This window comes from Bombina bombina, chromosome 10 (assembly GCF_027579735.1).
Source record: "Bombina bombina isolate aBomBom1 chromosome 10, aBomBom1.pri, whole genome shotgun sequence".
Lineage (NCBI taxonomy): Eukaryota > Metazoa > Chordata > Amphibia > Anura > Bombinatoridae > Bombina > Bombina bombina.
The window spans coordinates 109,716,644-109,731,017 of NC_069508.1; the positions used below are offsets into that span (position 1 = coordinate 109,716,644).

The 14,374-nt window shown below is 38.3% G+C and overlaps 1 protein-coding gene across 1 annotated transcript in view; it reads right to left on the reverse strand.

The window, feature by feature from the left end:
* PAPPA2 (pappalysin 2) overlaps positions 1-14,374 on the reverse strand; it is a 234,009-nt gene that overhangs the window by 124,136 nt on the left and 95,499 nt on the right. The window contains exons 3-5 of the mRNA XM_053693304.1: positions 5,202-5,347; positions 3,375-3,668; positions 2,961-3,153 (exon numbers count right to left, since the gene is read on the reverse strand). Of these exons, the coding sequence (XP_053549279.1) occupies positions 2,961-3,153; positions 3,375-3,668; positions 5,202-5,347 (633 nt within the window). The remainder of the gene's footprint in view (positions 1-2,960; positions 3,154-3,374; positions 3,669-5,201; positions 5,348-14,374) is intronic.

The following is a 14,374-nucleotide window of genomic DNA, read 5'->3' on the forward strand; positions in this document are numbered from 1 at the left end:
GGATTCAGGAGATTTTCTCCCAGCCAGAGCCAACACGACACCCCCCCCCCGTGTACACCCCCAACTCCGCCTCAGCCTGAGCTCACCGTGGCTGCCAGAGTCCAGAAGTCTTCAGTCCACTTCTCTGGTCTCCGTCTCACTGAGTCACTACCGCGCGCTAGCCTGCAGACTCCCAGACCAGTTCCAGTGCCACTCCACTGACTGGACTCCTGCTACTGACTAGGCTGCACATGCAGTCACAAGGAGATTGATGATGAGATACGCCGTGCAGCTAGTCAGTCAGGTCCGGAGGAGGCAGACTCTCTAACCTATCTGTGTGGCAGTGCGCGCCAAAATGGAAGGTTCCAGGGCAGCCGGCAGGTCAATCAAACGTCAAATACAGTTTGTTTGTGACATGTGCAATTGTGCTGCAGTGCCTGGCTGCCCTGGAAATTGGAATTAGTTTTATTTAAATTAAAATGAATAAGGTAAGGATTTTGAAAGATTTTTTTTTTTTTTTTATTAAATTAATAATAATAACAAAAAAATTAGGGCCCCCCTATGGGAGGGACCTGCTGGGCCTTGTCGCAATGGCGACTCTTGCATCACCGGTAGTTCCGCCCCTGCTGCTTGCTGAAGCACTGCACGCTGCGTCTGCGGCCTCCCACACACCATATTATGTTTACACAGAGCTGGTGTTGGTGAGCTCGGTGTTTTTGGTGTATTTTGCTAAAAAAAATCTTAACCTTTACTATTTAATTTAGTTCTCAAGTCGCACTAAATATTCTAGCACAGTATCTGCTTTCGCTCGCGCGTACCCTGTAACTTTCAACTTGTAATATGTGCCCAAGTTAGTGCGTTCTCAATTGAAAACTATAGGTTGTGTTAGAGCAGTTATTTTGAAAGTGTGAGGCGGGCCTCCCCACGGGGGGCGCTAGAGCATTTAAGGGGAGATGCGGGAGCAGTGACACTTCGCACTATCCAATGGAAACCACAGGCAACGGCTCACTTTGGCAAAACATTTTTTAAGAACCATCAATGACACTTGCCATGTGGCGGTGGAGTAAGGCAAACGGTGGGATGTAGATAGAAGAACAGCACTTAAGTTGAAATTTCTCAGAGACTACATTTTGTTTGGTGTCTTGATCTGTAACTTGCATTTAACACAGGAGTAACAAATTAAAACGCTCTTGACAACCCTGGATTAGATGTAAATTCACCACTAAAACCTAAAGGTCTCTTGGCTAGTGAGATTCTTTAAGATTGCTAAAACTAAAAAAAAATATTACAATTTTCTTTAAAGGGAAAAAAATAAAATAACACCTATTATGGTGTGTGTGTGTGTGTGGGGGGGGGGGGGGGTCTGTCCTGTAAATTTGGTGCCTAAGACTTTGAAAATCCTTTTGCTTAGAGTGATGTCGGCCGCACTAACCCTTCTCTGGGAAATGTGATTTACTATGGACTTGTAGTATCAATTTGTGCACTAATGTTAGCACGGTCCAGCCATTTTTCGTATAGCGTCCCTCAATATCATTAGCTCACAATTTGTTATTAAGCCCACATTTTTTAAATTCTTAAAGTCTCGGTTGCAGCTCCTTGCAATGTGCACTGAAAAACAATTGTAATCTGAATAGGAATAATTGACTCCGTTATCTTTTGGCAGTAATTCAATAGACATGAGAACGGTATATAAAAAAAAATAATAGATTGTTTTTTGACAAAGATCAATTCACAGAGCAGCAGCTGGACAGTAGCTTAAAGGGATATGCAACCCAAACCTTTTCTTTCATGATTCAGATAGAGCATGCAATTTTAAACAATTTTGTAATTTACTTCTATTATCAATTTTTCCTTGTTCTCTTGGTATGCTTTGTTGAAAATCAGGAATGTATGCTTAGGAGCTTGCCCATTTCTGGATCACTATATGCAAGAATGTTATCCGTTTTCAAGCGCACTAGATGGCAGCACTGGTTCCTGCCATGCAGTGCTCTAATAGCCTACCAAGGTATCTCTTCAACACAGAATATCATGGGAGCAAAACAAGTTTGATCATCAAAGTAAATTGGACATTTGTTTAAAATGGTGTGCTCTGTCTAAATCACAAAATATAATGTTTGGGTTTCATATCCCTTTAAAAAAAGTTAAAGTAGAAGCTAGTGATACTGCCAACAGCACAATAACAGTTATATATTTTTTTAATTAAGTATTTATATATATTTTTTAAAGGGGTCTAGATGGGCCAAGAACAAAAGTGAAAAGAATACTAATTGGCTGACACAGAAGTCAATCAAATGACAAGGATATCACTGGATCATTATATTATACATTTGAAATCTTTTTCACCTTTGGAGTAAGCGGTCTAATGGCATGAATTAAACAGCTAAATATTTTTGCTGTATATAACTGTTCACTCCTTGGGGTCCATTTATTATGGCCGAATTTGTCCAATTCACCCTGTTTCTGCCCAAGCCTTCAGGCTCGCAGGAAACAGGAGTTAAGAACCAGCGGTCTATAGACCGCTGCTCCTTAACTCATACGCCACCTCTGAGGCTGCGTACAGTAATCTGCACGATTCTATATGATTGGGCTGATTGACACCCCCTGCTAGCGGCCGATTGGCCGCGAATCTGCAAGGGGCGGTATTGCACAAGCAGTTCACTAGAACCGCTTGTGCAATGCTGAATACGGACAGCGTATGCTGTCCGCATTCAGCGATGTCTGGCGGACATGATATGCTACAGCGTATCATGCCTGCCAGACTTTAATAAATTTATCCCATTGACTCGTTAAAGGGTCTGTTCATTTATCATATGCAAAAAAATATTGGAAATTCATAAATTTTAGTATTTATCTTAAAACAAATGCACATGTCTAGTATTTAACAATTTTCTTTATACTTGAAATGAAGGTAGACACATTTCATATCACTTAATTACTTGAAAGAAATAGGATATCATGGGAGAAATTAAAATATGTCCTACCTTTCAAACACTTCTCCAGCAATAGGAGGCATCCATTGAATTGTAAGAGTATCTGAACTCTGCTTGACTACAGTCGGTGGCAGAGGTATAGACGAAGGCTTCTGGTTTCTACTCCATCCTTGGTATTTTAGGTCGAGGTAGCAGTGCATTCGAGCTACTTGATTTGGTGTGAAACTATTAGTGCAGTCATCATCTGAAAAAATGAAGAAAGAAAAAGAAAATTTCAATGTGGTAATGTGAAAGAAAAAAAAATCTATGTGACAGTTAAGCAAGGATAAAGAAATACATGTAAAATAACTAAAAAGTAGCAAATGTAAAATTAAATAAATGTTTATCACTCTTACATAGTAACTGTCTAATTATGGCTTAAAATAAAAGCATGGAAAATATAATAAATAAAAAAAAACTACTCACCACTGTAGCTCATGTAGTTATTGTAGGGAGTTCCAGTGTAAAACATTGGCCCACATGTGTCATTTATTGGGTCCGGGTCTTGGCAAAGCTTATTTTTTGGTGTAGGAGAAGTATCTGCACAAAGATCCCCTGTCACCATGGAAGGTTCAATCTCACTACATGGGTCATCACAGGATTCAAGCTCACTTACACCTTTGAAGACATGGTACAGCCCAAGAGCATGACCAACTTCATGAATCATGGTATTGGTGTGGCCTGGAATGCCATAGTATAAAGGATTCAATACTAATCCACCTATATGATAAATCATAAATAAAAATGGTTAGATGAAAACCCAGACTAAGCCCTCAAAACTATTAGTTTATTTTGTAAGAGGATTTATAAAAAGTACATATAGCATAGGAGAAAGAGTTCTTCCCTTATCTTTTGATGTATAAAGTTAAGGTAGAACTTTTTTTATAATATTTATTAAAACTCATGAAAAAATTGGCAAATCTTGCAACAAGACTTACATATAATGTGTTGATGTGATTTACAAAAACTTGATATGAATATATTTAACTGCTTGAATAAGGACATTTGCTTATTTATCATATATATTTAAACAAAATAGGGAAAAACAAAATGGAAAGTATGCTCATTGCTAATTTCAGTGCTGTTTTAAAGAACATGTAATCTTTTTTTTTAGTTGTGCTAACATGCCGTGTCCAGGGGGTGTGCACTGGGCAACATCTAAAAAAAATATCAAACACAAAAACATTTCTCCACCAATGCTCAGGGTTTTTTTCTATATAACTTTACATTTTATACTTAGTTTGATAAAGTGCTGAGTGTTTCCACTGAGCTTTGAATTGTGCTGAGAACTCAGGCATAGGTGAACCTCATGGTAAGTGTTCTACACATAACACATCGCAATATTACGGAAATGTGCGCTGGTATTACAAGTGCGGCACAATGCAAACGGGAACTCATGTTCGCATGAGTACGCTTCCATAGGCTTCAATGGGAGCCTTGTTCTGATGCCGATAGACCTGACAAACCACCTAGTGCAGCGCAGGGGGCAAATCTTGCAGCGTTGGGCAGCAATAAATATATATGTATATGACTATATACATATATATTTATATGTGTATATACACATATTAACACAAAAATATATATGTATGCATATGTATGCATATATATTTAAAACACAGTACCCCATTGACCTCCAGGTAAAGGCAGACCCTCTCACTTTAGCCCCTTATAACTGCTTTGTGCATTTTTTTTTTAAAAAGAAAAAATAAAGATCTGATCTCTGGTTAATAGTTTTTAGTGCAAACTGAAACCGTAAGTTTATTTAATGTTACTCTACTATCCTCTTTATTTGGGGGGCAATTGGGGCAACTTTTTTTGATTAACAAGAGATCTGATCTCTGGTTAATAATTTTTAGTGCAAACTGAAACTGTAAGTTTGCAGCCACATTAACCAGCCACTTGTAATGGCTGGTTATTTAACGTACGCCTGTACATTTTCTCCTTTATGGGCACACACGTTAAGATAGCGCTCCACTTGTAATCTGGACCAATGTTGGGTAGTTACATATTAATTACATATAAGTTTAAATATACTTCTAATGTATTTTTGTATAATGCTGCCAATGTATTTCAGTTTAACCACTGCCACACTGATGGACTTCACTTGAAGTTCTACAGTCAATCATGGCTGGCAGGAATAATTTTTATTGACTGAGATGCCCTTACAGCATTTGGCACTGATCATCTGTCATTGCTGCCCAGTAATTATAACAGCCTTGTATACAACCATACTATTTTCTATTAACTTACCTTGATGACTGAGCGCTTCCTTATCCCAAGGCCAAGTGGCTGCTCCTGCTAATTCCTCACCCACTGAGCTAGCAAAATACACGTTCAGGTGGAAGGTGTTGTTTAGCTTCAAAGCTTCTCTCAGTTCTTTCACACTCATGTAAACTCTGGGTGAAAACAAGAGGGTTTATAACAAAGAAAAACAGTCTCTATTAAAACTCAATTTGCATGCATAATTTATTAGCTTTCTAATGATGGTGTATACAAAAGTGTATGAAGAAGTAAAAGGAAAAGCAGTTCGTTGGGGAGTAGATTTGAAAAAATAGTCTAGATATTCATATTTTTTTTAACAAGACTTTGTTTTAGTGAGTTAAAATGCCTATATCATTACCCAGCTTTCAATTAATATATATGTTAAAAAATATTTATATATACAGTGTGTATATATATATATATATATATATATATATATATATATATATATATATATATATATACATACAGGGCTTTTTTGTGAGGGTACTTACCGGTACTGAGTACCCCCACCTCTGCCAACTCATAACAGGTAATATTTGTAATCAGCATGTAAATACTCTAGTTTTCATAAGAGGGGGCTGCAAAATACATCAAACATTGTAAATAATGTTGTCCCTTTGCTTTTCTCAAAGTTACTGAGCAGAATTTATCAATCAGCAATCAATACTAGTACCAGCACCTTTTCGTTTACAAAAAAAGCACTGTGTATATATATATATATGTATATATATATATATATATATATATATATATATATATATATATATATATATAGTCCAGCAGCTTTGTCTGTACCCTCATGCAGAATGAGATTGACAGAAATAATGGACAAACAACACACAACCCAGAAAGTGTTAACAAAATCTGCAGCATCACATCAACTAAGTATATCAATGTGTCTATCACTGGCACATCTATAGAGTCATTCTTACATGGGACTATTACTGTAATATAATAATAATAAATACAGTTACATATTTTTTATCTTATAAGGGAGGAATAATTAAACATTTCTACAATAGCATATCTGTTTATGAGGGTCATATATGTTGCAAATTCTTTATTATCGCAATACATTTTGGGCCAGATTACAAGTGGAAATAGTTATTTTTATCAGACAGTGTATATATCTTGTGATTGGGGCACATTTTTTTTTTTAACACTAAGGGCTTGTCCACCCGGGATCACAAAAAGCAGGCAGCAATACGTTGGTCGTATTTAACATTTCCCAAGCTTGTGCTTGCCTAATGCCGCCCCCTGCTCACACTTGCCAAATGGCGCACAAGTAGGGGCTGTCAATAATCCTGGGCGAACGTGTCTGGGGGGGATTTTAATCCGCCAGCTAATGACCACAGCTTCCTATCGGCTGCAGACTTGCTCATGAGATAGTCCTCCAAAACTGCATACGCAGCTTGATAAATGGATCCCTTAGTTTTCAGTCGCATGAGCTGTACGAACGGAAATTTAGTTTGCAAACTCATTTAATTTCAACTTGTAATACTCGCGCAAGTTAGTGTGGTCTGGATATTGCTTATTGCAACACCCGTACAAAAGTAAAGAACAATCATAACAATAGTTACATATTTGCAGAAAAGAACAGAGAGATGCACTCAACTAGGCTTAGAACTGAAGCTGGAAATACTTCCTTGCTTAGTCCCTCCTTACACCCAGGGTGCAAACTCTTTCTGCACACTATGCCTTTCACAAAGGTAAAATCTCCTGTAGCATATCAGTCTGACCCTGCCAAATGACAGTCCAGCGCCAAAATAACAGGCAATTTTCCTTTGAACAAGGGAAAGCAAACAAACCCCAGACGTACGTTTCGGCCTCTATGGGCCTCATCAGTGAGGTGCAGTTGCATCCCTCTAAAGCATGTGTGCAAGGAGGCCATGTCTGCTTACCCCTTTTTTCTCTTAGGGTGAATAATTACATATTTAAATTACATGAGGCTCCAACATCTGTATATATAACAGAGATTTATCTATAAAAGAAAAGCATTATACATATATATTTAAAGGGACAGTCTACAAAGATAGATAATCCCTTTATTACCCATTCCCTAGTTTTGCACAACCAACACAGTTATATTAATACACTTTTTACCTCTGTGATTATCTTGTATCTAAGCCTCTGCAAACTGCCCCCTTATTTCAGTTCTTTTGAAAAACATGGATTTTAGCCAATCAGGGCTGGCTCCTAGGTACTCCACGTGTGTGAGCACTGTGTTATCTATATGACACACATGAACTAACACCATCTAGTGGTGAAAAACTGTCAAAATGCCCTGAGAGAAGAGGCAGCCTTCAAGGGCTTAAAAATTAGCCTATGAACCTCCTAGGTTTAGCTTTCAACTAAGAATACCAAGAGAACAAAGCAAAATTGGTGATGAAAGTAAAGTGGAAAATTGTTTAAAATGACATTCTCCATCTGAATCATGAAAGTTTATTTTGGACTAGACTGTCCCTTTAACTCTCTATGCTATGTTTGACCTAAATAAGATTGTAAATATTAAAATGCCATGAAGTTATGAAAGCTTCCAAAAGTATGAACAAAAGCAGATTAATTTATAAGAACAGCAAAAAAAGGAAGAACACATCTCCATAAATAACATATTACCAGCAACTCTACTTAGCTAATCAGTGCAGATTAAATAGCACACAATTTCATAAATTTACAGGATAAGGTGAACATTGGTTAACCCTTAGATGAGTATCAATGATGTTGTAGAACATGGGTTGGTCATTTGGAGCAGTGCGCCAAAGTAATACTGTAATGTGACCATGTGTGCCAGTCTTATCCTTTGTATAAAGTTTGAAAATAAAGAACAAAAACTCATATAATAATAAGAGACCAAACATCATCCTAGGCTTCTGGCTCTGCAGCCATTGGGCTCTATTTATGAAGCTCCAATATGAGTTTTGGAGTGGCTTATATCAACATTTATGAACTACGAGATTGATAGCCCCTGCTTACCTGCGATTGGCTGAGCACAAGCAGGGGCAGGGTTGGACACTTACAATATGCTGGGTAGATAGGGGCAAAGATGTATGTCCCTGTCCGTCCGTCATTCTTAAATGTGGGCCATTATGTTAGCCACATATCCATGTCAGATCAGACGCTTGGCCATACAGACCCACTGTCACCCAATAGCCATATTAGACCTTAAGTATTAGGGCACAATGATCTAAAGGTCTCTAGGCTAGTGAGAATAGTTGAGTGCTTGCCAATACTTCTTTTTCCCTGGTGGAATGATCAAAAGGAAATTTTTATCAATAAAATAGGGTGTCTCGCTAAGGGGCATGGGAAGTAGATCCATACATTACATTACAAAAGTGCACAATGAAAATCGTAATTTTAACTATCATACAAAAGGAATAATTAAACCATCTGCACAAATATACACAGTAAAAAAATGTAATTGTTACGGTGCATCAAGAATTGTAACAAAATTGTACACCAAAAATCGTACTTTATCAAAAGCGTTAAATTGTATGTAATTTACACAAGAATAAATCACATTAAATATGCATAGCGTAAATCGTAATTTAAGTACAGTAGATGTGCAAAAAAACACATAGAAAATCATACTTATAAGTACAAAATACAGTTGTTTTTTCCTTAAATGTGTTCCATAGGTGTGTATGAAATTGTCTCTCAAATCCCAGCATAATTCTGTAACCATTTTCCCCCTACAATCTTACTGTTTTTTGTCACAAGTTAAAAGGTGGTTAAAAAGCTTTTAAAAAGTTTAAAAAAGTTAAAAAGCTTTTATCAAAATACTCAAAGCTCTAATTACTCTGAAAGGAAAACCTATGCATATGGAAATAACAGTGATTTTAGGGTACAGTGCGCTGAAAACCGCATATTTTGATTTGAATTAGGCGTAATATTAAAGTTTAAATATACGCCGGGTTCTTCCTGTGTCCTTTGTCCTCCATTGTGAGCTTTTACATAGCAGAGAGCTCTCTTAATTTCTATGGCCTAGATTTGGAGTTTGGCGGTAGAAGGGCTGTTAACGCTCCGCAGGCTTTTTTCTGGCCGCACCATAAATTTAACTCTGGTATCGAGAGTTCAAACAAATGCTGCGTTAGGCTCCAAAAAAGGAGCGTAGAGCATTTTTACCGCAAATGCAACTCTCGATACCAGAGTTGCTTACGGACGCGGCCAGCCTCAAAAACGTGCTCGTGCACGATTCCCCCATAGAAAACAATGGGGCTGTTTGAGCTGAAAAAAAACCTAACACCTGCAAAAAAGCAGCGTTCAGCTCCTAACGCAGCCCCATTGTTTCCTATGGGGAAACACTTCCTACGTCTGCACCTAACACTCTAACATGTACCCCGAGTCTAAACACCCCTAACCTTACACTTATTAACCCCTAATCTGCCGCTCCCGCTATCGCTGACCCCTGCATTTTTTTTAACCCCTAATCTGCCGCTCCGTAAACCGCCGCAACCTACGTTATCCCTATGTACCCCTAATCTGCTGCCCCTAACACCGCTGACCCCTAGATTATATTTATTAACCCCTAATCTGCCCCCCACAACGTCGCCGACACCTGCCTACACTTATTAACCCCTAATCTGCCGAGCGGACCTGAGCGCTACTATAATAAAGTTATTAACCCCTAATCCGCCTCACTAACCCTATCATAAATAGTATTAACCCCTAATCTGCCCTCCCTAACATCGCCGACACCTAACTTCAATTATTAACCCCTAATCTGACGACCGGAGCTCACCGCTACTATAATAAATGGATTAACCCCTAAAGCTAAGTCTAACCCTAACACTAACACCCCCCTAAGTTAAATATAATTTAAATCTAACGAAATAAATTAACTCTTATTAAATAAATTATTCCTATTTAAAGCTAAATACTTACCTGTAAAATAAATCCTAATATAGCTACAATATATATTATAATTATATTATAGCTATTTTAGGATTTATATTTATTTTACAGGCAACTTGGTAATTATTTTAACCAGGTACAATAGCTATTTAATAGTTACCTAGTTAAAATAATAACAAATTTACCTGTAAAATAAATCCTAACCTAAGATATAATTAAACCTAACACTACCCTATCAATAAATTAATTAAATAAACTACCTACAATTACCTACAATTAACCTAACACTACACTATCAATAAATTAATTAAACACAATTCCTACAAATAAATACAATTAAATAAACTAACTAAAGTACAAAAAATAAAAAAGAACTAAGTTACAAAAAATAAAAAAATATTTACAAACATAAGAAAAATATTACAACAATTTTAAACTAATTACACCTACTCTAAGCCCCCTAATAAAATAACAAAGCCCCTCAAAATAAAAAATTCCCTACCCTATTCTAAATTAAAAAAGGTAAAAGCTCTTTTACCTTACCAGCCCTGAACAGGGCCCTTTGCGGGGCATGCCCCAAGAATTTCAGCTCTTTTGCCTGTAAAAAAAAACATACAATACCCCCCCCAACATTACAACCCACCACCCACATACCCCTAATCTAATCCAAACCCCCCTTAAATAAACCTAACACTAAGCCCCTGAAGATCTTCCTACCTTGTCTTCACCATCCAGGTTCACCGATCCGTCCTGAAGAGCTCCTCCGATGTCCTGATCCAAGCCCAAGCGGGGGGCTGAAGAGGTCCATGATCCGGTCAAAGTCTTCATCCAAGCGGGGCAGAAGAGGATCTTCCATCCAATTGAAGTCTTCATCCAGGCGGCATCTTCTATGGTCTTCCATCCGGAGCGAAGCGGCAGGATCCTGAAGACCTCCAGCGCGGAACATCCATCCGGCCCGACGACTGAACGACGAATGACTGTTCCTTTAAGGGACGTCATCCAAGATGGCGTCCCTCGAATTCTGATTGGCTGATAGGATTCTATCAGCCAATCGGAATTAAGGTAGGAATTTTCTGATTGGCTGATGGAATCAGCCAATCAGAATCAAGTTCAATCCGATTGGCTGATCCAATCAGCCAATCAGATTGAGCTCGCATTCTATTGGCTGTTCCGATCAGAATATTCCTACCTTAATTCCGATTGGCTGATAGAATCCTATCAGCCAATCAAAATTCGAGGGACGCCATCTTGGATGACGTCCCTTAAAGGAATTATTCCTATTTAAAGCTAAATACTTACCTGTAAAATAAATCCTAATATAGCTACAATATAAATTATAATTATATTGTAGCTATTTTAGTATTAATATTTATTTTACAGGCAACTTTGTATTTATTTTAACCAGGTACAATAGCTATTAAATAGTTAATAACTATTTAATAGTTACCTAGTTAAAATACTTACAAAATTACCTGTAAAATAAATCCTAACCTAAGTTACAATTAAACCTAACACTACACTATCATTACATTAATTAAATAAAATAAATACAAATAACTACAATTAAATACAATTACATAAATTAACTAAAGTACAAAAAATAAAAAAAGCTAAGTTACAAAAAATAAAAAAATAAGTTACAAACATTTAAATTTTAATTTTAAGCTAATTACACCTACTCTAAGCCCCCTAATAAAATAACAAAGCCCCCCAAAATAAAAAAATGCCCTACCCTATTCTAAATTAATAGAGTTAAAAGCTCTTTTACCTTACCAGCCCTGAACAGGGCCCTTTGCGGGGCATGCCCCAAGAATTTCAGCTCTTTTGCCTGTAAAAAAAAACATACAATACCCCCCCCCCCAACATTACAACCCACCACCCACATACCCCTAATCTAACCCAAACCCCCCTTAAATAAACCTAACACTAAGCCCCTGAAGATCTTCCTACCTTGTCTTCACCATCCAGGTATCACCGATCCGTCCTGGCTCCAAGATCTTCATCCAACCCAAGCGGGGGTTGGCGATCCATAATCCGGTCCAGAAGAGGCTCCAAACTCTTCCTCCTATCCGGCAAGAAGAGGACATCCGGACCGGCAAACATCTTCTCCAAGCGGCATCTTCGATCTTCTTCCATCCGGAGCGAAGCGGCAGGATCCTGAAGACCTCCAGCGCGGAACATCCATCCGGACCGACGACTGAACGACGAATGACTGTTCCTTTAAGGGACGTCATCCAAGATGGCGTCCCTCGAATTCCGATTGGCTGATAGGATTCTATCAGCCAATCGGAATTAAGGTAGGAATTTTCTGATTGGCTGATGGAATCAGCCAATCAGAATCTAGTTCAATCCGATTGGCCGATCCAATCAGCCAATCAGATTGAGCTCGCATTCTATTGGCTGATCGGAACAGCCAATAGAATGCAAGCTCAATCTGATTGGCTGATTGGATCAGCCAATCGGATTGAACTTGATTCTGATTGGCTGATTCCATCAGCCAATCAGAAAATTCCTACCTTAATTCCGATTGGCTGATAGAATCCTATCAGCCAATCGGAATTCGAGGGACGCCATCTTGGATGACGTCCCTTAAAGGAACAGTCATTCGTCGTTCAGTCGTCGGGCCGGATGGATGTTCCGCGCTGGAGGTCTTCAGGATCCTGCCGCTTCGCTCTTGATGGAAGACCATAGAAGATGCCGCCTGGATGAAGACTTCAATCGGATGGAAGATCCTCTTCTGCCCCGCTTGGATGAAGACTTTGACCGGATCATGGACCTCTTCAGCCCCCCGCTTGGGCTTGGATCAGGACATCGGAGGAGCTCTTCAGGACGGATCGGTGAACCTGGTATGGTGAAGACAAGGTAGGAAGATCTTCAGGGGCTTAGTGTTAGGTTTATTTAAGGGGGGTTTGGGTTAGATTAGGGGTATGTGGGTGGTGGGTTGTAATGTTGGGGGGGGGTATTGTATGTTTTTTTTTACAGGCAAAAGAGCTGAAATTCTTGGGGCATGCCCCGCAAAGGGCCCTGTTCAGGGCTGGTAAGGTAAAAGAGCTTTTACCTTTTTTAATTTAGAATAGGGTAGGGATTTTTTTATTTTGGGGGGCTTTGTTATTTTATTAGGGGGCTTAGAGTAGGTGTAATTAGTTTAAAATTGTTGTAATATTTTTCTTATGTTTGTAAATATTTTTTTATTTTTTGTAACTTAGTTCTTTTTTATTTTTTGTACTTTAGCTAGTTTATTTAATTGTATTTATTTGTAGGAATTGTGTTTAATTAATTTATTGATAGTGTAGTGTTAGGTTAATTGTAGGTAATTGTAGGTAGTTTATTTAATTTATTGATAGGGTAGTGTTAGGTTTAATTATATCTTAGGTTAGGATTTATTTTACAGGTAAATTTGTTATTATTTTAACTAGGTAACTATTAAATAGCTATTGTACCTGGTTAAAATAATTACCAAGTTGCCTGTAAAATAAATATAAATCCTAAAATAGCTATAATATAATTATAATTTATATTGTAGCTATATTAGGATGTATTTTACAGGTAAGTATTTAGCTTTAAATAGGAATAATTTATTTAATAAGAGTTAATTAATTTCGTTAGATTTAAATTATATTTAATTTAGGGGGGTGTTAGAGTTAGGGTTAGACTTAGCTTTAGGGGTTAATCCATTTATTATAGTAGCGGTGAGCTCCGGTCGTCAGATTAGGGGTTAATAATTGAAGTTAGGTGTCGACGATGTTAGGGAGGGCAGATTAGGGGTTAATACTATTTATTATAGGGTTAGTGAGGCGGATTAGGGGTTAATACATTTATTATAGTAGCGCTCAGGTCCGCTCGGCAGATTAGGGGTTAATAAGTGTAGGCAGGTGTCGGCGACGTTGAGGGGGGCAGATTAGGGGTTAATAAATATAATATAGGGGTCGGCGGTGTTAGGGGCAGCAGATTAGGGGTACATAAGGATAACGTAGGTGGCGGCGCTTTGCGGTCGGAAGATTAGGGGTTAATTATTGTAAGTAGCTGGCGGCGACGTTGTGGGGGGCAGGTTAGGGGTTAATAAATGTAATACAGGGGTCGGCGGGGTTAGGGGCAGCCGATTAGGGGTACATAAGTATAACGTAGGTGGCGGTCGGCAGATTAGGGGTTAAAAAATTTTAATCGAGTGGCGGCGATGTGGGGGGAGCTCGGTTTAGGGGTACATAGGTAGTTTATGGGTGTTAGTGTACTTTAGAGCACAGTAGTTAAGAGCTTTATAAACCGGCGTTAGCCCAGAAAGCTCTTAACTCCTGCTTTTTTCCTGCGGC